We start from the raw sequence: 22,465 nt of genomic DNA on the forward strand, positions 1-22,465 counted from the left end.
GGCTCCCAGTCCCCCCTGCTCTAACCCACCAGCCCCCACTCCCCTCCCAGAGCCGGGGACAGAACCCAGGAGTCCTGGCTCCCAGCCCCCCCTGCTCTAACCACCAGCCCCCATTCCCCTCCCAGAGCCGGGGAGAGAACCCAGGAGTCCCGGCTCCCAGTCCCCCCTGCTCTAACCCACCAGCCCCCACTCCCCTCCCAGAGCCGGGGAGAGAACCCAGGAGTCCTGGCTCCCAGCCCCCCCTGCTCTAACCACCAGCCCCCATTCCCCTCCCAGAGCCGGGAGAGAACCCAGGAGTCCTGGCTCCCAGCCCCCCCCTGCTCTAACCCACCAGCCCCCACTCCCCCCCAGAGCTGGGGAGAGAAACCCAGGAGTCCTGGCTCCCAGCCCCCCCTGCTCTAACCACCAGCCCCTATTCCCCTCCCAGAGCCGGGGAGAGAACCCAGGAGTCCTGGCTCCCAGCCCCCCCTGCTCTAACCCACCAGCCCCCACTCCCCCCCAGAGCTGGGGAGAGAACCCAGGAGTCCTGGCTCCCAGCCCCCCCTGCTCTAACCCACCAGCCCCCCACTCCCCCCCAGAGCTGGGGAGAGAACCCAGGAGTCCTGGCTCCCAGCCCCCCCTGCTCTAACCACCAGCCCCTATTCCCCTCCCAGAGCCGGGGAGAGAACCTAGGAGTCCTGGCTCCCAACCCCCTCACCGCTCTGACCACCAGCCCCCACTCCCTCCCAGAGCCGGGGAGAGAACCCAGGAGTCCTGGCTCCCAGCCCCCCCTGCTCTAACCCACCAGCCCCCACTCCCCCCCAGAGCTGGGGAGAGAACCCAGGAGTCCTGGCTCCCAGCCCCCCCTGCTCTAACCACCAGCCCCTATTCCCCTCCCAGAGCCGGGGAGAGAACCTAGGAGTCCTGGCTCCCAACCCCCTCACCGCTCTGACCACCAGCCCCCACTCCCTCCCAGAGCTGGGGAGAGAACCCAGGAGTCCTGGCTCCCAGCCCCCCCTGCTCTAACCACCAGCCCCTATTCCCCTCCCAGAGCCGGGAGAGAACCCAGGAGTCCTGGCTCCCAGCCCCCCCTGCTCTAACCCACCAGCCCCCACTCCCCCCCAGAGCTGGGGAGAGAACCCAGGAGTCCTGGCTCCCAGCCCCCCCTGCTCTAACCCACCAGCCCCCACTCCCCCCCAGAGCTGGGGAGAGAACCCAGGAGTCCTGGCTCCCAGCCCCCCCTGCTCTAACCACCAGCCCCTATTCCCCTCCCAGAGCCGGGGAGAGAACCTAGGAGTCCTGGCTCCCAGCCCCCCTGCTCTAACCCACCAGCCCCCACTCCCCCCCAGAGCTGGGGAGAGAACCCAGGAGTCCTGGCTCCCAGCCCCCCCTGCTCTAACCACCAGCCCCTATTCCCCTCCCAGAGCCGGGGAGAGAACCTAGGAGTCCTGGCTCCCAGCCCCCCCTGCTCTAACCCACCAGCCCCCACTCCCCCCCAGAGCCGGGGAGAGAACCCAGGAGTCCAGGCTCCCAGCCCCCCCTGCTCTAACCCACCAGCCCCCACTCCCCCCCAGAGCTGGGGAGAGAACCCAGGAGTCCTGGCTCCCTGCCAACCCCTCCTCGCAGGGTTTTGGCTCCATGGGAAACCAGCCGGGTGTGGAGCCAATCGGCGCCGTGGGGCGGGCTGGTCTGGCCGGGCCCCTCGCCACCCGCAGCCGCTGAAGGACTCCCCGTCCCAGGCTCTCGCACACGGGTCCCGGTCCCGGTGCCCGCTGCAGCCCTGCCCGCCTCCTCCTTCGCTCAGCTCCGCTCTTCATCCCTCGACCGGCGGCTCCCGCTCTCCGGTCTGGCCCGGTCCCCTCCGGTCCGAACCCCGAGCCGTATCTCCCTGCTCCGGTCCGTCCCCGACCCCTTTCCCACGCTCCCTTCTCCTCTCTGCCTTCCCTGCCCCCGGGGTCTGTTCCCCGCCTTCACTCCTCCTTTTCCCCATTCCCCCCTTCCCTGCCCCCGGGGTCTGTTCCCCGCCTTCACTCCTCCTTTTCCCCATTCCCCCCTTCCCTGCCCCCGGGGTCTGTTCCCCGCCTTCACTCCTCCTTTTCCCCATTCCCCCCTTCCCTGCCCCCCGGGGTCTGTTCCCCGCCTTCACTCCTCCTTTTCCCCATTCCCCCCTTCCCTGCCCCCGGGTCTGTTCCCCGCCTTCACTCCTCCTTTTCCCCATTCCCCCCTTCCCTGCCCCCGGGGTCTGTTCCCCGCCTTCACTCCTCCTTTTCCCCATTCCCCCCTTCCCTGCCCCCGGGGTCTGTTCCCGCCTTCACTCCTCCTTTTCCCCATTCCCCCCTTCCCTGCCCCCGGGGTCTGTTCCCCGCCTTTCACTCCTCCTTTTCCCCATTCCCCCGTTCCCCCCTCCGGCTGGTCTGTCTTTCCGGCTTGCCTTTTTCATTCCTCTGCTCGCCCTTCCGCGTCCCCCTCTGTCCTTTCCTCTGCTTCACATTCCCTCTTTCTTCCCCTCGCTAGTTTTCCCATTCCCTTCTTCTTTCTTTCTTTCTTCTTTCTTTCTTTCTTCTTTCTTTCTTATCTTTCTTTCTTTCTTTCTCCGCCCCCCTCAGGATCTCGGGTCAGGTCTAACAGACCGTCCTGGGGGCTTGACGTTTTCATTTCTTCGCACAAGACCCAAGGTCCCCCCCCCCCCCCGGGGTCTCTGTCCCTCCGGGCTCCGAGCCGCCGAGATGCCGACGGGATTTCAGCAAATCAGCAGAGAGGAGGTAAAACGGGCGGGGGGGGGGGAAGAGCAAGAATACGGGGCATGGGGGGCAGTGGGGGGTGATGGGGGCTGGGGGGCAGTGTGGGGCTATGAGGGGCAGTGGGGGGTGATGGGGGCTGTGGGGGGCAGCGTGGGGCCATGAGGAGCAGCATGGGGCTGGGGGAGCGATGGAGGCTGGAGGGGGGCAGCGTGGGACCATGGGGAGCTGTGGGGAGCGATGGGGATGGTGGGGGGCAGCGTGGGACCATGGGGAGCTGTGGGGAGCGATGGGGGCTGTGGGGGGCAGCGTGGGGCCATGGGGAGCTGTGGGGAGCGATGGGGGCTGTGGGGGGCAGCGTGGGGCCATGGGAGCTGTGGGGGGTGATGGGTGCTGGGGGGGGCAGCGTGGGGCCATGGGGAGCTGTGGGGGGTGATGGGTGCTGGGGCAGCGTGGGGCCATGGGGAGCTGTGGGAGCGATGGGGATGGTGGGGGGCAGCGTGGGACCATGGGGAGCTGTGGGGAGCAATGGGGATGGTGGGGGGCAGCATGGGACCATGGGGAGCTGTGGGGAGCGATGGGGGCTGTGGGGGGCAGCGTGGGACCATGGGGAGCTGTGGGGAGTGATGAGGATGGTGGGGGGCAGTGTGGGACCATGGGGAGCAGTGGGGAGCGATGGGGACTGTGGGGGGCAGCGTGGGGCCATGGGGAGCAGTGGGGAGCGATGGGGGCTGTGGGGGGCAGCGTGGGACCATGGGGAGCTGTGAGGAGTGATGGGGGCTGTGGGGGGCAGCGTGGACCATGGGGAGCTGTGGGGAGTGATGGGGATGGTGGGGGGCAGTGTGGGACCATGGGGAGCGATGGGGACTGTGGGGGTGGCAGCATGGGGCTGGGGGAGCGATGAAGGCTGGGGGGCAGCGTGGGGCCATGGGGAGCTGTGAGGAGCGATGGGGGCTGAGGGGGGCAGCGTGGGGCCATGAGGAGCAGCATGGGGAGCTGTGGGGAGCAATGGGGACTGTGGGGGGCAGCGTGGGCCCATGGGGAGCTGTGGGGAGCGATGGGGACTGTGGGGGGCAGCATGGGCCATGGGGGAGTGCAGCTGGGACAGTGAGGGGGTGCTGAGTGGGGGACAGTATAGGCCAGGGGAAGGGGGGGACGGTGATCCAAACTGGGGGTGCCTTGGGGGGCTGCATCTCCGCCCAATTCTCCTTGGGCTTGTTGAGTTTCGGGAGGGCACCTGCACCCCATGTTTCACGTCCCTCCCCCGCAGCTCCCCTCCTCCCTGCCCATAAAGTCCTGCCCCCCGGCCGTGGCATTAACGAGGAAAATGTGGGGCTATTTATACTCTGGCTATTGCGTAACCGCCTCACGTGTCCGTGTTATTCGTCATACGTGTGTGTGGCTGGGGCTCGGTATCTGGGACACGCAGGGGTCTGGGGGATATGGGACATGCATGTGGCTCTGTGCTTTAGCCTGTCTGTTCTGCAGCCTGGATGTGGGGCGACGGTCTGTAGGATGCATAGGACACGCGTGTGACGCCGTGTGTCTGATCCATGTTACACAGCGGTGGTGGTGGTGGTGGGTGTTTGTGTGAGATACAGCACAGGAGGGGCATATCTGCGTGTTATCTCGCACATGCGTGTGATGCCGTGTGTCTGATCCATGTTACACAGCGGTGGTGGGGGTGGGGGGTGTTAGTGTGAGATACAGCACAGGAGGGGCATATCTGCGTGTTATCTCGCACACGCGTGTGACGCCGTGTGTCTGATCCATGTTACACAGCGGTGGTGGTGGGGGTGGGTGTTACTGTGAGATATAGCACAGGTGGGGCATATCTGCGTGTTATCTAGCACACGCGTGTGACGCTGTGTGGCTGGGCCGGGTGCATTCGTGTGGCTGGTGTATTGCTTGGGCACCACCAAATTCACCAGCTATTCCAGTCCATTTCCCGAGCGTAAAAAACGTCACTTTCCTGATTTCAGCCCAGCTCGGTAGGCAGCGCAGAAGTAAGGGTGGCAATACCGGGACCCCCCTAAAATCACCTTGTGACCCCCCCAGCAACTCCCTTTTGGGTCAGGACCCCCAATTCGAGAAACACTGGTCTCCCCATGAAATCTGTATAGTATAGAGTAAAAGCCCACAAAACACCAGTTTTCACGGCGAGGAGACCAGATTTCACGGGGGACGAAACTAGATTTCATGGTGGGGAGAGACCAGATCTCATCGGGAGGAGACCAGATTTCACGGTGGGGAGAGACCAGATCTCACGGGGGTGGGGGGAGACCAGATTTCACAGGGGTGGGGGGAGACCAGATTTCACAGTGGAAGAGACCAGATTTCACGGGGTGGGGGGAGACCAGATTTCACGGGGTGGGGGGAGACCAGATGTCACAGTGGAAGAGACCAGATTTCACGGGGTGGGGGGAGACCAGATGTCACAGTGGAAGAGACCAGATTTCACGGGGTGGGGGGAGACCAGATTTCACGGGGTGGGGGGAGACCAGATTTCACAGTGGAAGAGACCAGATTTCACGGGGTGGGGGGAGACCAGATTTCACGGGGAGGGGGGAGACCAGATCTCACGGGGGTGGGGGGGAGACCAGATTTCACGGGGGTGGGGGGAGACCAGATCTCACGCTCTGTAATGCGTTTTTCATGGCCGTGGATTTGGTAGCGCCTCCTGTACCGCACACATGAGGAGGCGGTGTGTTATCTAGCACACACATGTGACGCCATGTATGGGATGGTGGCTTTTGTTTCGTGGGACGTGTGGGACGTTGGGCAGCTGTGTTATATGGAACACATGTCCGGGGCTGTATAGCTGGTCCGTATTACAGAGCAGGCAGGAGAGGCATAGTGGGCCTATGTTATATACAACACGTGTGGTCATCGGATATATGTTTTGTCGCACATGGGGCGGGTAGTGTGTTTATAAGACACATGCCCTAGACACTAGTGTGTTGATAAGACACATGTCCCTTATAGTGGGGGAGTGTGTCTGTTATTCTGAACACGTGTGGGGCCCCTTGTGTCTTGTCTATGTTATGCCGTGCTTGTGGGGGAACCGTGTGTCTGAATACTGCACACATGGGAGGATTAAAATGTCCTATGCGCTACAGACCGTATATGTGACACTTTCTGTTATACTGGACACAGGGGGAATGTGCCTGTTATACTGAACACGCATGTGGCACTTTGTAGCTGGCCTGTGTCATGTAGCACATGTGAGGATAAGCGTGCCTATTATAACACCTATGTGTGACATCGTGTCAGATCTATGTTCTCTAGCACACATGAGGGTAGTGTGCCTATTAAAGGTCACACATGTGGTGTGATGTCAGGCCTATGTTATATAGCAAATGTGAGGGTAGTGTACCTATTATAACACATACCTGGGGGTCGTGTCAGGTCTGTGTTAGGTAGCACATGCGTGTGGTGTCATGTCAGATCTGGGTTACGTAGCACATGTGTGTGGTGTCATGTCAGGTCTGTGTTACATAGCACATGCGTTTGGTGTTGTCAGGTCTGTGTTACCTAGCACATGTGTGTGGTGTCGTCAGGTCAGTGTTACCTAGCACACGCGTGTGGTGTCGTGTCAGGTCTGTGTTACATAGCACATGCGTGTGATAAAACAACTCTGTTCTGGAAAAGCTGGGGGGGGTCACCTCAGTTGGTGTGAGGTGTGATTTTCCCCCCACACACACTTTTTCCCTGCCCCATCAGCGACACTGAGTCAGTAGCCAGAGGGGGGCTGTGGGGTTTGGGGGGGTTCGTACAGCGGGGGGCGGGGGGGGGCTGATGATGGAAGCGGCTCTGGTCCGGGCACAGACCTGGCCTCGAGCCAAGGACAGGTGTGTTACCCATGTGGGTACGGGGGGGGGGCAGCGCTGCCCCCTGCTGGAGAGAATGAGGGTCTGTGTGTGTGTGTGTGTGTCAGGGTGTGTGTGATTGTGTGTGCTTGTGGTCTGTGGGTGTGTGTGCTTGTGGTCTGTGTGTCTCTGTGTGTGTGTGGAGAGCGCTGCCCCCTGCTGAAGGGAATCAGGTGAGTGAGTGTGTCTGTGCGAGGCACAGAGAGGGAGGCCTTGTGTTCAGTAGTGCGCACATGGCCGGGGGGCGCGGCCGGAAAGGTTTGAACTGCAATTTGCCTTCGCTCTGTTTGTATAAGTAGAATTTGCATACAGGCCTGGTGTGGGTGTAACTCGTTTGCATACAGGTGTGTGTGTGTGTGAGTGACGTGTGTGTGACTCATTGTGCATAGGTGTGTGAGTGCAGGATGCTCTGTGTGTTTGCACGGAGCAATGGGGTGTGTATGGGAGGGGACACTCTGGGTCCCCGGCCGTGCCCCAGGTGTGGGGGGGTTGATACCTGTAGCCCGGCCCCCGCGCATAGCCCAGGTGTATCCCCAGCCCCCCATCTCCCACCAGTCCCCCCAATGGGAACCGGCGCCCCCTAGAGGGGACAGGCCCCTGCCCCGTTCCCCGCCTCCCTGAGTCAGCCCATCCCTGCCCTGGGGCCGGAGGGGAGCCAGCGCCCCCTAGAGGGGCCAGGCCCCTGCCCCATTCCCTGCCCCCCTGAGCCAGCCAGTCCCTGCCCTGGGGCCGGAGGGGAGCCAGCGCCCCCTAGAGGGGACAGGCCCCTGCCCCATTCCCCGCCCCCCTGAGCCAGCCAGTCCCCACCCTGGGGCCAGAGGGGAGCCGGCGCCCCCTAGAGGGGACAGGCCCCTGCCCCATTCCTTGCCCCCCTGAGCCAGCCAGTCCCCACCCTGGGGCGCGGGGGGGCAGCGGGGGGGCAGACCCACCCCAGGCTTTCACTGTTTACATTTCCTAGGCATTGTGGCTTTGGGGTTTTGCCTAATAAGGGCTTTTCTCCGCGGAGGCCGGCCAAGGCTTTTCTGGGGCAGGGCCCAGCCCTTCCCGGCCATCAGCATGCGGACAGAGGTGGGGGGGTGGGAAGGGATCTGGCCCCCTGTTTTATAATCACCTCCCACACACACGCTGATAAGAAGGGCGCTAATCCCTGAGATTTCAGGGGATCCCTCCACCGACCCCCATGGCCTCACCAATGCCCAGGGGGTCAGCATTGGGGGTGGGAGGGATGGGGAGGGGACTCCCCAAATCCATGCTCTCCCCCCCGCCATCATGGTTCCCCATGGCCTTTTCGGGGTCTGCCCATGCAGAGAGAACAGTGAATGGAATCAGAGGTGGTTTTTTGGGGGTGGGGGGCACTGCATTGGAGCAGACAGTGAATGAATGAAACTTCAGTGCCCGATCCCTCCCAGAGCCGGGGAGAGAACCCAGGCGTCCGGGCTCTGAGCCCCCCCTGCTCCAGCCACCAGCCCCCATTCCCCTCCCAGAGCCGGGGAGAGAACCCACGAGTCCTGGCTCCCAGCCCCCCCCGCTCTAACCACCAGCCCCCACTCCCCTCCCAGAGCTGGGGAGAGAACCCAGGTGTCCTGGCTCCCAGCCCCCCCTGCTCTAACCACCAGCCCCCACTCCCCTCCCAGAGCCGGGGAGAGATCCCAGGAGTCCTAGTTCCCATCCCCCCCCCCGCTCTAACCAGTAGACCGTACTGTCTCTCTCCCTCCCTCCCTCCCTCAGAGGTGCAGCCGTGCCTGATCCGATGCCAAGTGCCCAACCCCTTGTCTGCCAGCCGCACAGGTGCCCTGCCCTATAAGTCGGGCCCTGGGATGGGGATGGGGTATGTGGTTTTGCAATTGTTTCTCACTCTATCTGTGCAGCGCCCGGCGCACCGGGGCCCTAATCTCCGTCGGGGGGGGGGGGTCATGTGGGAAGCAGAACTGAAAGCAGATGATGGTAGGGGAAGCGAACGGGCCACGCTTAGTCAGAGGACAGGGGGATCGTGTGAGCTCGCACGCACGCTGCGAAATCCGTACGTGTTTGTACAACCGGGGGGGCACCTTACCCCTCTTCCGTCGTGCGAGGCAGTGCAAGCCCCCTCTGGGGTTGCACGAGGCTTTGCCTCCTTTCCGTAGCCATGCAGAGGCGGGGCAAATCTGGGCACCGTTGCACGGGGGTGGGTGTGCAACGCTTTCAGTGTTTGCCCTGGGGCTTTGCACACCTGTTGCTGCAAACTACCCTGCAGCGGTGCCGGGAGGGCAGGGAGGGATGGGGTCCCGCCCCCCACGGCTCCCCGGGGATGCAGGGAGCTCACCAGCAGGGGGCGCCCCTTGTGTCTCCGCAGGAGGACGAAGTCCCGCCCCAAGCCGGGCCGGGGATAACCTCGACCCTGGTGCTGTCGGTCTTCACAGCTGTGCTGGGGTCCCTGCAGTGCGGGTACAACATCGGTGTGATCAATGCCCCCCAAAAGGTAAGAGACTCCCCCCAACGTGCTTTCCTCTCTAGGGGGTGCCGGCTCCCACCCGGCCCCAGGACAGGGACTGGCTGGCTCAGGGGGGCGGGGAATGGGGCAGGGGCCTGTCCCCTCTAGGGGGCGCCGGCTCCCACCCAGCCCCAGGGTGGGGACTGGCTGGCTCAGGGGGGCGGGGAATGGGGCAGGGGCCTGTCCCCTCTAGGGGGCGCCGGCTCCCACCCAGCCCCAGGGTGGGGACTGGCTGGCTCAGGGGGGCAGGGAATGGGGCCCTCGGCATCACCCCTAAGAAACAGGGAGTGTGAAGCTGAGGGGAGGGGGGCCCAGGGCTGCAGGTAGGGAGTGAGGGGCACCGGGCAGTGACCCCCTTTTCTCCCCCCACCTCGACCCCTCCCAGATCATCGAGCAGAACTATAACGCCACCTGGCTGGCGCGGCACAACGCATCCATCGACCTCGCCACGCTCACCACCCTCTGGTCCCTGTCGGTCGCCATCTTCTCCATCGGGGGCATGATCTCCTCCTTCCTGGTGGGGGTCGTCTCCGAGTGGCTGGGCAGGTAACCCCGCTCTGCCCCCCGCTGGGGGGGGTGCTCTCCCCTGGCAGGCGGGGCTGGCCCCAGGGCGGCACTAGGGGGCGCTGTGGGGCAGGGGGCTCAGCAGGGGGCGCTCTCCCCTGGCAGGCAGGGCTGGCCCCAGGGCGGCGCTAGGGGGCGCTGTGGGGCAGGGAGTGGGGCAGGGGCTCAGCTGGGGGCGCTGTGCTGTGGGGAGCGGGATGGGGCAGCCAGGGGGGGCCAGGGCACATGGGGCTGGGGTCCCTGGTTTCTCAGCCTCTCTCCCCCCCCCCCAGGAAGCGGGCCATGATTATCAATAACGCCCTGGCCTTCCTGGGCGGGGCCCTCATGGGGCTGGCCAAGCTGGGCTGCTCCTACGAGATGATGATCCTCGGCCGGTTCCTGATTGGTGCCTACTCAGGTAATGGACAGCGCCCGTGGGCCAATCGGATGGCGGGGGCTGGGAGGGAGGAGCTCTGGGGCCCCGCCCTCTCCCGCGAAGCAGCATGGGGGTGAGGGGTGAGGCCAGGGGGTGGGGGATGGGTGGTGCCATGGGTCGGGGGGGGTGGGGGAACCTGGGTGGATGGATGGATGGGGTGGTGGATGCTGGGCGATGTAGGGTGCGGGGTGGGGGGTGGGATCTGGGTGGATGAGCAGTGGGTGCTGTGGGGACTGGTTGCGTGGGGTGCCCCGGGACCTGGGTGAGGGGCCGTCATTGGGTTCTGCATGTCACAGGTACACCCCCACTCCTCCCACCATGACTCAGTCATTAGCATACAAGCCCCACCTTTTAAAGGGGGCACTGTGTATGCGGGGGAGGGGTCACCACCCTCTGCCTCAACTCCTCCCCACAGACCTAGGGGGCACGCTCCCCCCCACCCCACCCACACCTCCTACTAATCTGCGGTTCCCCTCTCCTCTCCCCCAGGGCTGGTTTCTGGCTTGGTCCCCATGTACGTGGGTGAAATTTCCCCCACCCACCTGCGGGGGGCGCTGGGGACCCTGCACCAACTGGCCCTAGTCATCGGGATCCTCATTGCCCAGGTAACAGGCCCTTGGGGGCGCTGTGCGGCCGGGGGGGCGGGGGATCGGCCGTGGGCGGGGGGGGCCAGCAGGCGGCGCCGTCCTGAAATCTCTCTCTGTCTCCGCCCCCGGCAGGTGTTCGGGCTGGACTCCCTCCTCGGCACCCCCGAGCTCTGGCCCCTGCTCCTGGGTCTGACCGTGGCCCCCTCGGCCCTACAGCTGGTCATGTTCCCCTTCTGCCCCGAGAGCCCCCGGTACCTCTACATCATCCGCAACAAGGAGTCCAAGGCCAAAGAGAGTGAGTGTCCCGCCGCGGGACCTCTGACGTCCCCATCCGTCCGTCCGTCCATCCATCCGTCTGTCCATCCCTCCCCTCTTCCGCCTGCCCACCTGTCCTTCCGCCCGTCCATCCGTCCTTCTGTCTGCCCATCGCTCCCCTCTTCCGCCCGCCCATCCTTCCATCTGTCCATCCATGCCCTCTTCCGCCCACCCACCCGTCCTTCCGTCTGTCCATCCCTCCCCTCTTCCGCCCACCTACCCGTCCTTCCACCCACCCGTCCTTCCGTCTGTCCATCCATGCCCTCTTCTGCCCACCCACCCGTCCTTCCGTCTGTCCATCCCTCCTCTCTTCCGCCTGCCCACCCGTCCTTCCGTCTGTCCATCCCTCCCCTCTTCCGCCCGTCCATCCGTCTGTCCATCCCTCCCCTCTTCCGCCCGCCCACCCGTCCTTCCACCCACCCATCCTTCCGTCTGTCCATCCCTCCCCTCTTCCGCCCGTCCATCGCTCCCCTCTTCCGCCCGCCCATCCGTCCTCTCTTCCACCCGCCCGTCCTTCCATCTGTCCATCCATCCCCTGTCCCGCCTGTCCCCATCCGTCCGTCCGTCCATCCGTCTGTCCATCCCTCCCCTCTTCCGCCTGCCCACCCATCCTTCCGTCTGTCCATCCGTCCCCTCTCCTGCCCGCCCACCCGTCCTTCCGTCTGTCCATCCCTCCCCTCTTCCGCCCGCCCATCTGTCCCCTCTTCCGCCCGCCTGTCCTTCCGTCTGTCCATCCCTTCCCTCTTCCGCCCGCCCACCCGTCCTTCCGTCTGTCCATCCCTTCCCTCTTCCGCCCGCCCACCCGTCCTTCTGTCTGTCCGTCCATTCCCTCTTCCGCTCGCCCACCCGTCCTTCCGTCTGTCCATTCATTCCCTCTCCCGCCCGCCCACCTGTCCTTCCGTCTGTCCATCCCTCCCCTCTTCCCCCCCCACTCGTCCTTCCATCTGTCCATCCGTCCCCTCTCCCGCCCGCCCACCCATCCATCCATCCTTCCTTCCATCTGTCCATCCATCCCCAATTCCACCCGCCCACCCAATCATACGTCTGTCCATCCATCCCTTCTTCCGCCCGCCCACCCACCCACCCGTCCATCTGTCCGTCCATCCCCTCTTCCGCCTACTCATCCGTCCGTCTGTCCATCCATCCCCTCTTCTACCCATCTATCTGTCCATCCCTTTATCTATCCACCCACCCATCCAGATAACTAAGTAGTTCTCAACCTATTTACCATTCTGGGCTGCATCCAGTACTACATCTATGGCCTTGAGAATGTCACATGGGCCGCAGTTCTGTGCTGATTGGGTGGCTAGTGGCCCACGGGCCGCAGTTTGAGAACCACTGATCTCTCCCTTCCAAATCCTACTTACCTATCCATTCCTCCATCCATCTGTCCACCCATCCATCCCCTCTTCTTTATCCCTCCATCTCTACCCATCCATGACTCATGTATCCAACCCCCTCTATCCACTATCTGTCCATTCCCTTATCTATCCATCCCTCCATCTCCCATCGGTCAATCCATCCATCCACCCACCCATCCATTGCCCTCTCTACCCATCCATGATTCATGTATCCATCCTTCTGTCCCCATCTATCTACCGATCCATCTAATCCATCCCTCCAACCCATTCATTAATCCATCTATCCATCCCCCAATCCATCCATTCATCCGCATCTATCTACCCATCCATCTGTCCATCCCCCTAATCCATCCCTCCATCCCCATCTACCTACCTACCCATCCATCCCCAACCCATCCATCCATCCCCATCTACCTACCTACCCATCCATCCATCCCCAACCCATCCATCCATCCCCATCTATCTACCTACCCATCCATCCATCTCCAACCCATCCATCCCCATCTACCTACCTACCCATCCGTCTACCCCAACCCATCCATCCACCCCATCTATCTACCCATCTCTCGACACCCAACCAATCCCTTCATCCCCATCTACCTCCCTACCCATCTGTCCATCCCCCAACCCATCCATCCATACCCAGCCCATCCATCCACCCCATCTATCTACCCATCCATCCCTCCATCCCCCTCTACCTACCTACCCATCTGTCCATCCCCCAACCCATCCCTCCCCATCTACCTACCTATCCATCTGTCCATCCCCAACCCATCCCTCCCTCACCATCTATCTACCCATCCATCCATCCCCAACCCATCCCTCCATCCCCCTCTACCTACCTACTAGGGTGACCAGATGTCCCGATTTTATAGGGACAGTCCCGATTTTGGGGTCTTTTTCTCACATAGGTACCTATTACCCCCACCTCCTGTCCCGATTTTTCACACTTGCTATCTGGTCAGCCTACTACCTACCCATCTGTCCATCCCCCAACCCATCCCTCCCCATCTACCTACCTATCCATCTGTCCATCCCCAACCCATCCCTCCCTCCCCATCTATCTACCTACCCATCCATCCACCCCATCTATCTAACCATCTATCTCTCTATCCTCAACCCATCCCTCCATCCCCATCTATCTACCTACCCACCCATCCATCTGTCCATCCCCCAATCCATCCCTTCATCCGCATTTACCCATCCGCGTGTCCATCCCCCTAATCCATCCCTCCCTCCCCATCTATCTACCTACTCATATGTCCATCCCCCAAACCCATCCCTCCCTCCCCGTCTACCTACCCATCTGTCCATCCTCCAACCCATCCCTCCATCCCCATCTACCTAGCTACCCATCTGTCCATCCCCCAATCCGTCCCTTCATCCGCATCTATCTACCCATCCGTGTGTCCATCCCACTAATCCATCCCTCCCTCCCCGTCTACCTACCCATCCATCCACCCCCATCTACCTACCCATCCATCTGTCCATCCCCCAACCCATCCATCCATTCCCATCTATCTGCCTACCCATCTGTCCATCCTCCAACCCATCCCTCCATCCCCATCTATCTATCCCTCCATCTGTCCATCTCCCAACCCATCCATCCCCATCTATCTACCTACCAACGCTCCAATCCTTCCATCCCCATGAGCTGTCCCCTCCACCTGTCCATCCCCCATCCCTCGGTCCATCACCGCTCCATCCATCGCTGTCCCCACACCGGCAGGTTTGAAGCGGCTGACGGGGTGCAGCGATGTGAGCGAGGCCCTGACAGAGATGAAGGAGGAGAAGCGGCGCATGGACATGGAGCGCAAGGTCTCCATCACCCAGCTCTTCCGCTGCCGGATCTATCGCCAGCCGCTGCTCATCGCTGTGGTGCTCCAGCTGTCCCAGCAGCTCTCCGGCATCAATGCGGTGAGGGGGGGGCTGGGGCTTGGCTTGAGGAGGAGCCTGGGGAAGATGGGGTGGGGCCTGGAGATGGGGGTGGAGCTTGGTGGGGGGCGGCTTTGGGGAGGTGGTGGAAGGAACCCAAGGAAATGGGAATGGAGCTAGGTGGCTAGCTGGGGGCGGATCCTGGGGGGAACTGGGGCGGAGCCTGAGAGGATGGGGGTGGAGCCTGGATGGGAGAGATGGGGATGGAGTTTGCCTGGGGGGTGGGGTCTGGGAGAATTGGGGCAGAGCCTGGTTGGGAGAGAAGAGGGTGGAGCTTGGGAGAATCAGGGCGGAGCCTGGATGGGAGAGATGGGCGGCGGAATCTGCCTGGGGGGAATGGGGGCGGAATTTGGCAGGGAGCTTGGTTGGGGGAGGAGCCTGGCAGATGGGGGTGGAGCCTGGGAAGGGAGGAGCCTGGTGGATGGGGTGGAGCCTGAAGGAGAAGAGGGAGCAAAGTGAGACCCCATGGGATCTGGGGGGGGGGGTCGCACTTGCGCACTTGGGCCAGCTCTGACCCCCCCCTTCTCTGCCACCCAGATATTCTATTACTCCACCAGTATCTTTGAGTCAGCCGGGCTGGAGCAGCCGGTGTTCGCCACGATCGGCGCTGGGGCCATCAACGCCGCCTTCACCATTGTCTCGGTAAGAGATGCCCCCGGCCGGCCAGCCGCCCCTTGGGGGGGGCATCCACACCCCTCCCAAATCTTATTTCTGTCCCCCTTGTCTCTCCCACCCCCCAAAGCTGTTCCTGGTGGAGCGGGCAGGCCGCCGGACACTGCACCTGGTGGGGCTGGGAGGCATGATGGTTTGTGCCGTGGTGATGACGGTGGCGCTGGTGTATCTGGTGAGTAGCCGGGCAGCGGGGGCTGAGGGCCGAGGGGCGAGCGGCCGGGGAGCGGGGGCTGAGGGCCGAGGGGTGAGCGGCCGGGGAGCGGGGGCTGAGAGTCGAGGGGCGAGCGGCCTGCCAGCGGGGGCTGAGAGTTGAGGGGTGAGCGGCCGGGCAGCGGGGGCTGAGGGCCGAGGGGCGAGCGGCCGGGCAGTGGGGGCTGAGGGCCGAGGGGCGAGCGGCCGGGCAGCGGGGGCTGAGAGTCGAGGGGTGAGCGGCCGGGGAGCGGGGGCTGAGGGGTGAGTGGCCGGGCAGCGGGGGCTGAGAGTCGAGGGGCGAGCGGCCGGGCAGCGGGGGGCTGAGAGTCGAGGGGCGAGCGGCCGGGGAGCGGGGGGCTGAGAGTCGAGGGGTGAGTGGCCGGGCAGTGGGGGCTGAGAGTCGAGGGGTGAGCACGGCCATGCAGGTTCTCATCCCAGTCTCTTTCCCCCGCCAGGATCGGGTGCCGGCCATGAGCTACATCAGCATGGTGGCCATCTTCGGCTTCGTGGCTTTCTTCGAGATCGGGCCAGGGCCCATCCCGTGGTTCATCGTGGCCGAGCTGTTCAGCCAGGGGCCCCGCCCGGCGGCCATGGCGGTGGCCGGGAGCTGCAATTGGACCTGCAACTTCATCGTCGGCATGGCCTTCCAGTCCATGGCGGTGAGTGCACCCCCCGTGGGTGGGCACGTGCAAAGCAACCCTCGGGGTGTGGGCAATGCACCTGTGTGCACCCACAACACTGCACACGCACACCTGCAATGCCACACAACTGTATTTAGACACGCATGAGCACACAGGCGGCAGAGAGAGGCACCAGAATCGTGAATGCCGGCCATTACGACTGGGAATATGCCGGCGGGTGGGGGGCACGGACCCACAGCAGGGAGTAGGGCTGGGTCTTGGACCGGCTCCCAGGCGGGAGCAGGAACAAGCGACATCTCACAAATGGCGTCTCGCACGCGCTCGCTGGCAAAACCAGCCCACACTTCCCTTTGCATCCAGCACTCACCCCTCCTCTCCTCTCCTGTAGGACGCCTGTGGGCCGTACGTCTTCCTCATCTTCGCGGCCCTCCTCCTTGGTTTCTTCCTCTTCACCTACTTCAAAGTCCCTGAGACGCGGGGCCGGACCTTTGATCAGATTGCGGCCGCGTTCCGACGCACCGCGTCTCTGTTAGACCACGAAATCAAACCCTCCACCGAGCTGGACTGTCTGGGGCCAGAGGACAACGTCTGACCTGGGGCGGGAGCGATCGGCCAGAGAGAGAGACACACGAGGAATGTAACCGTAACCCAGCACTTTAACGACACAGCGAGGTTTAGAGATTTTTAGGTTAGTTGTTTTGTTTTTAGCTTTATGGGTTTTATTTTTAAGATTATATATATATATATATATATATATATATATAGAGAGAGAGAGAGAGAGAGAGAGAGTGTGTGATTGTGTTGCGTGTGTGTGTGTGTGTGTGTGTCGGAGGCACGGAGATAAAGATGTGTTGGGAGCTGCGGAAGGAGCTCGGTTAAGTGACAAAGGAAGGGGAACCTGGAGGAGAACCCAGCTGAGCTGGGGGCACGCTCTTGGAATCGGAGGCGGGGAAAAGACCTCCCCGAGACCATATCCAGCAGCTGGAACAGATGTTCAGGCATTCCCGAACATAGGACACTAGTAGGCTCCAGAACTGTTGACTGAATGGTTCTGCGTCGATTCAGGGACAGGAGACTTTTCTATCGCTGAGAAGGTAGAAGGAGAATGCAAAACTCCGGTGGAGTTCTTTCGATCCTACCGAACGGTCCCCCCGCCGTCAACGGAGTTGAGCCAAAGGGCCACAACGAGCATGACCTCCTCACGTGCTCTAACACTGAGAGCTAGAAAGGTTGGAGCAAGAAGGCCAGGCGTCATGGATGCCGTCAAACGCCGTGACTCCGTCGCTGAATGGCAAGGCTCCTACGGGCAGGAGCTGTGGCTCTTTGCCCTACACATGGTCCCTGTAGTCCAGTGGCCCGTCTCCAAGAGTGGACAGCACTACATCCCTTGGAGGAAACCTTTCAGCGATACAGAGGAGTCACCTCTTAACTCCCCATGGCTGGCGATTGACTCCTACTGGCAAATATCATGAGAACTTCCATCCTTCTCCATCCAAGCCCACGGAGCGGGATTTCCTGGATGCTCTGACCTGGGACATCCCTTCCCGTCCATCTTCTGAGGTTTGTAGGAGATCTGAGGGGACTTCACCACTCTTCCTGGAAAGCGAGCGTCAAGAGAAGACAGTCAACTCATCTTTGGAGGAGAACTGGTTGCGAAGGGCTGACAAGGGAGGAGGGGGAAGCTTTTGAGAAAGGGTGCGTTGGGTTTTGTGAACTGCAGTCCGCACCAGTTGCAAGTCAACACAGAATGTGGGACATCCGCTCCACAGCTCATGTCTATAGGGACAAGGAATGGCCCAATTGGATCAGACCCATGGTCCACCTAGCCCGCGATTGTGTTTTAACAGGATGGTGTCCTCAGCCTTGCATGCAGAAGACAAGATGCTAGGAAGACTCTGTGCTCAGCAGTCCAGGACAATTTGCTAGTTAAAGATGGTGGGATCGTTAGTTGGTTGGTTGATTATTTTTAAGAAGGCCATAAATACAGAAGCAGCCAGAACAGGATTGTTAAAATTACTGCTCTCCATTTTGTCTGCTAGCTGACTGATGGAAGTCTGAAGAAAGCCAGTTGAGTTGGCCTACAAAGACCAACCTTGCTAAAATGTTAGTGATTAGACCCGGCACTCCATCATGCCGCGTGTTTGGGGTGGGACAAAGGAAGAACCTGTTGAAACAGATGACAGGCACAAGAGATCAATAGCTGTGCTTGAAGACAGTTTATGGACGAACCCAGGAAGCTTCTGAACGGTTAGTAGGATCTGAGGGAGTTAGTTTTGTAATTAACGGAGGTGTTTGTCTTAATGTCAGGGACATATGGAGAGGCATTGGCACATCGTGATCTTTTGTATTTCAGCAAGAAGAATGTAAGTAATTCTTTGTATATAAAGGACGGCATCAAACAGGCGAGCGAGGTTGCGTTTGCTTCATTGTAGACACTCATAAATCTAACTTCTCCTGCAGCAGAGGGGGATGTTATGAAAGAGAAAAGGATTTAAGGGAAAAATAGATCTAAGGGTCTTTTAACAAGGCTACAAACAGACAGATTCATTGTAGCAAAGCCAAGATGCCATTCTGAAATTCATCCCCAGGTTTCTGGATGAATTACACTCAGCCTTTGACAGCACCATGGGTAGAGCATTTCATATTGACAAGGGAGTGATCATTTATAGTCATGTCCAGATTTTTGGGGTGCCCGAGTTTGATAGCCCTTGGATACAGACCAATTCCTAGATCTTTTAGAAAAACCTCCTCTCGTGAATTAAAAATTGTCAGTGACGGAGAATCCCCCCCCCGCCGAGTAAATTGTTCCAACAGTTAATTGCCCACACCGAGAAAAAATTAAGCCTTATTTCTAGTCTGAAATAAGTTCCCGCTGGAGTGTGCAAATTCTCAGAATTTTGAAACACCGAGACAGACGGAAGCAGTCTCCGACCACGTCTGGAAAGATTGCTTCCCCATTTCGGATGATGCTAATTTTAGTAGTTAAATGTGTCGTTGGTTTGGGGGTTTTTTTTAGGTGGATTTCGAGCATCCCCTTAATTTTAATATTCTGCTGCAACAAACACATTGCAATTCGTAGAGACCAGAAGGGACCGGTAGACTGTCTAGATCTACACGGCCATTAAATTTCACATTTCCCCCCTAGTAACTAGCGTTGGACTAATGCCTCTTCCAGGACGGCATCCAGTCTTGGCTGAAAAGACATCAAGTGATGGAGAATTCACCTCTTCCCTCAGGAGTTAGTTCCAGTACCTAACCCCGCCCCTCCCCACTGTCCAAAATTAGATCAGTGTTGGGTTAGTGCCTAAGTAGGGCCCTACCAAATTCATGGCTGTGAAAAACCTGTCACGGCCTGTGAAATCTCGTGAAGTGTAGGTATTGCCACCCTTACGTCTGCGCTGCCTTCAGAGCGGAGTGGCCGGAGAGCAGCGGCTGCTGGCCAGGCACCTAGCTCTGAAGGCAGCGGCACCACCAGCAGCAGGGCAGAAGTGAGGGTGGTATGGTATGTGGGGGAGGGTACTGTGGTCACCCCCATCCCCCACCAGAGCCAGCCCAAGACCCCTTTAACCTCTGAGCACTGGGGAGAAATACAGCTGGGGGACCCTACTGTGCATCAGGCTCCAGTTGCTAGTCCTGGCCGGGCTGCAGTGGGATGGGACTTCCTCTTCTCCTGAACGGGCTGGGTCAGATCCACCTCTGCTGGCAGCACAGAAGTAAGGGGGGCAATACCATGACCCCCCTCCCGTAGCCACCCACAACCCCATTTTGGGTCAGGACCTCCCCCCCCCCCCGTTACACCAGCATGACATTTCAGATTTTTAAACTCCTAGGACCGTGAAATTCATCAAAATGGTCCGTGAATTTGGTAGGGCCCTGTGCGTAAGTGTTTCTAACCCCGTCAGCCCTCCCTGAAAGTTATTTTAAAATTAGACACGTAGAACCGCCCTGCGCTACCGGTAGTAGACAGCATCCAATGCCCAGGAAATCATAAAAGGACACCCAGCCAACGTAACAAAGGCCTAGCCTCCGCTGGAGAGTCACAGTGGTTGAGGTGATATTTATTGGATCAACATCAACTAGTGGAAGAAAGGAGCATTCAAACTAGGCCGAGGAAGGTAACCAGAGCCCCATAGTTAAACACAAGGCGGGGCAGGTTGTTAAACAGTCTACAAAGGAAAAGTCACATCACGCTACCATAAATTAGTAAAAGTCCTAGGGTAGATGCACTTATAAGGCATGTGGGATTTTCAGAGGATTTGCTTATCTTGTTTGCTGGATCAGACAAAACCATACCCCTAGAACAGTGGGTCCCAAACTTTAACAGCCCGTGAACCCCTTTCACTAAACTGAAATCTCGTGAACCCCCTCCTAAAAATGAATATTTTCAGGGATTTAAGTTTAAATTTCCTCAGTGTGACGGATGCCCCAACTGCCCAGCCCCGCTCTCGCTGGGGCTCGGGCTGCTAGTCCCGCACCGCGCATTGGGGTTCGTGCTGCCGTCTCCCCCGCTGACGGGGGCAGGGCTCGGGTAGCCGGCCCCCACTGCCCGGCCCCGCTCTCCCTGGGGCTCGGGTTGTCAGCCCTGCAAACCAGGTCCCACCTGCTGTCTCCAATGCCTGGGGTCCTCTGTCCACCCTTAGTGAAATTTTTCTGGCAAATCCCCTGTAATGTTCTGCGAACCCCAGTTTGGAAACCACTGCTGTAGAAGTAAGTTTATAGCAGCAAATTTGCATTTATACTACAGTGGTGGTGTTAATTTGTTCTGGTAGAAACAAGCTCTAACTTGACTTAAAACTGAGCACACTAAACCACCAGCGAAAGTTGAAGGCAACGGTTGCTGCTCTCGGCCGGAGATTTGCATCTCTCTCCCTTCTGACCAGGGTAGGTCCAGGCTGGATAATTTTCTGCCTTCATTGCGTATGTCACAGCAAAGACCATCTGCCTTTGCTTTCTCTTCAGAGACTGCTAACAGAGCACGGGCTGTAGTTCTAGAGGTGCCACCCGGCTCTTTCAAAACACGCCCACTTCATTCTTCACCCTTGCTGAGAAAAGTGTATTAAAACCACCAACCCAAACCGGGGCTGAGTAAGAACTCTCTCACCTCAGGGGCACAACTTAAATCATCGCTTCCGCTCAGAAAAAGCGCCCTCCTGCCTTGTTTAATCCACGTTTTTACAGCGATCGGGTGGTCTTTGATCCGGAGTTTCCCCACCGTGGACTCGACCCTTGGGTGTTCCTCCTGTCACGGAGTCCCCGGGCGATGCTCTGGGACTGCTCCCCACGAAGCCAGGCAGGACTCTGGTGAAGTCTCCTCTCCGTGAGCAGACTGTCGCCAGGGCAAGAAGCTCCCACGGCTTCCACCTTCCTGGGTCTGACCTCGGAGCAGCCACCATCCTCTGCCCCTCCGTGAGCTTCCCGCAGCGAGTTCACCAGGCGGGGTCCTGGGGGAGCCAGAGGCCCTGTACCCCAATTCCACCATCAGACGTGACTCTCAGCCAGCAAAACAGGTTTATTAGAGGACAGGAGCATGGTCTAAAACAGAGCTTGTAGGTACAGAGACCAGGACCCCTCAGCAGGGTCCATCTGGGGGGGCATGGCAGTGAGCCATGGCTGCACCCACTCCACACCCCCAGCCAGCCCCAAACGGCTTCACCCTCCAGCCCCTCCTCTCTGGGCTTTGTTCCTTTCCTGGGCCAGGAGGTCACCTGACCTCTTTGTTCTTCAGCACCTTTAGCCATCTCCTTGGGGGGCGGGTGGGGGAGGAGAGAGAGAAGGGCCCCGGCCATTAGTTGCCAGGAGACAGAGTGCCAGCCATTTATGCACAGTGGCCCTTTGCTCTGCAACAATCTCACCCCCTAGAGATTTAAGAAATGCATAGGGGAAACTGAGGCACCCCTACAGTATTCAGAGGAAACATTAAGAACAGTCCCACTTGGTCACACCTCCGCAGGACAGAGTTTTGAAAGGTTGGGTGTGGGGGGGAAGAATTTGCACGTACTTCCTAAGAAATCCACTTCAGATATATCCGTTTCCTGCTAAAGCGGTTCTATGCAATCTACGACAATGGAACGCAGAGGTATTAACCCTCATTCAATCAGATGAAACTTAGACAGATAATATCCCAACTGAACTATCTGTCCCCACCTCAGCTATGCTGCTAACTACACCGCTTTCTCCTTGTCCTGCCCTCAGTCGCCGAGAACACTCGCTCACCACCTTTTGTTTAAGGTGGCACGCCACCAACTTAATTAAAACTTGTTAAACCCACAGCTGATTTTAACAGAGGCTGGGTTTCCAGTCAGCGTGACCGCTGGCCAGAAGTGTTGAAGTCATGAGGAGCAGGACATTGAAGGACCATGCCTGAATGCCTATTTTTAGCAGTCCAGCTAACACCGTATACTCACATGCACTTTGGCATTTTTCCACCAGTAATAGGACCTGCGTCACTCTGGGGAAGCGGTTGCCAGCTAGCGCCAGGACAAGGGAGAGTGGATACGCACAAAGATGGGCTGAAAGTCAGTGTGACTAGTAAAACTTGGTTTAGACCAGGCTGCGAACTGGTCTCTGGTTTCATTTTTATTCTGAGGGCACCGACTCCTCCCACCCACCTCAGAAGGAATGCAGCCACTGTAGGGGGTTGCACTCGCCTAACACGACCAGTTTAGCATGGCTGGTAAAGCTCGCAGGCGATAAGATCAGAACTGCAGGACGGAAGGGAGTCTGGCTG

General features: G+C 59.9%; 1 protein-coding gene across 3 annotated transcripts; it reads left to right on the top strand.

Annotated features, from left to right (window-relative positions):
• The first annotated feature begins 2,573 nt into the window (after window positions 1-2,573).
• On the top strand, window positions 2,574-18,141 carry SLC2A4 (solute carrier family 2 member 4). 3 transcript variants are annotated; one of them, XM_065569272.1, is made up of 12 exons: window positions 2,584-2,741; window positions 8,315-8,414; window positions 8,919-9,044; window positions 9,442-9,602; window positions 9,893-10,017; window positions 10,525-10,640; window positions 10,755-10,917; window positions 14,028-14,215; window positions 14,771-14,875; window positions 14,976-15,077; window positions 15,553-15,756; window positions 16,127-18,141. In XM_065569272.1, exons 4-12 carry the CDS (start codon window positions 9,556-9,558, stop codon window positions 16,328-16,330), a joined length of 1,254 nt encoding a protein of 417 aa, XP_065425344.1. In that variant the 5' UTR covers window positions 2,584-2,741; window positions 8,315-8,414; window positions 8,919-9,044; window positions 9,442-9,555; the 3' UTR covers window positions 16,331-18,141. The 3 variants fall into 3 exon arrangements, with proteins under 3 accessions (XP_065425343.1, XP_065425344.1, XP_005279413.3); XM_065569271.1 differs by lacking the exon at window positions 8,315-8,414 and having other exon boundaries at window positions 2,574-2,741; XM_005279356.4 differs by lacking the exons at window positions 2,584-2,741; window positions 8,315-8,414 and having other exon boundaries at window positions 8,508-9,044.
• Window positions 18,142-22,465: the final 4,324 nt, after the last annotated feature.

This window comes from Chrysemys picta, chromosome 16 (genome assembly GCF_011386835.1).
Source record: "Chrysemys picta bellii isolate R12L10 chromosome 16, ASM1138683v2, whole genome shotgun sequence".
NCBI lineage: Eukaryota > Metazoa > Chordata > Testudines > Emydidae > Chrysemys > Chrysemys picta.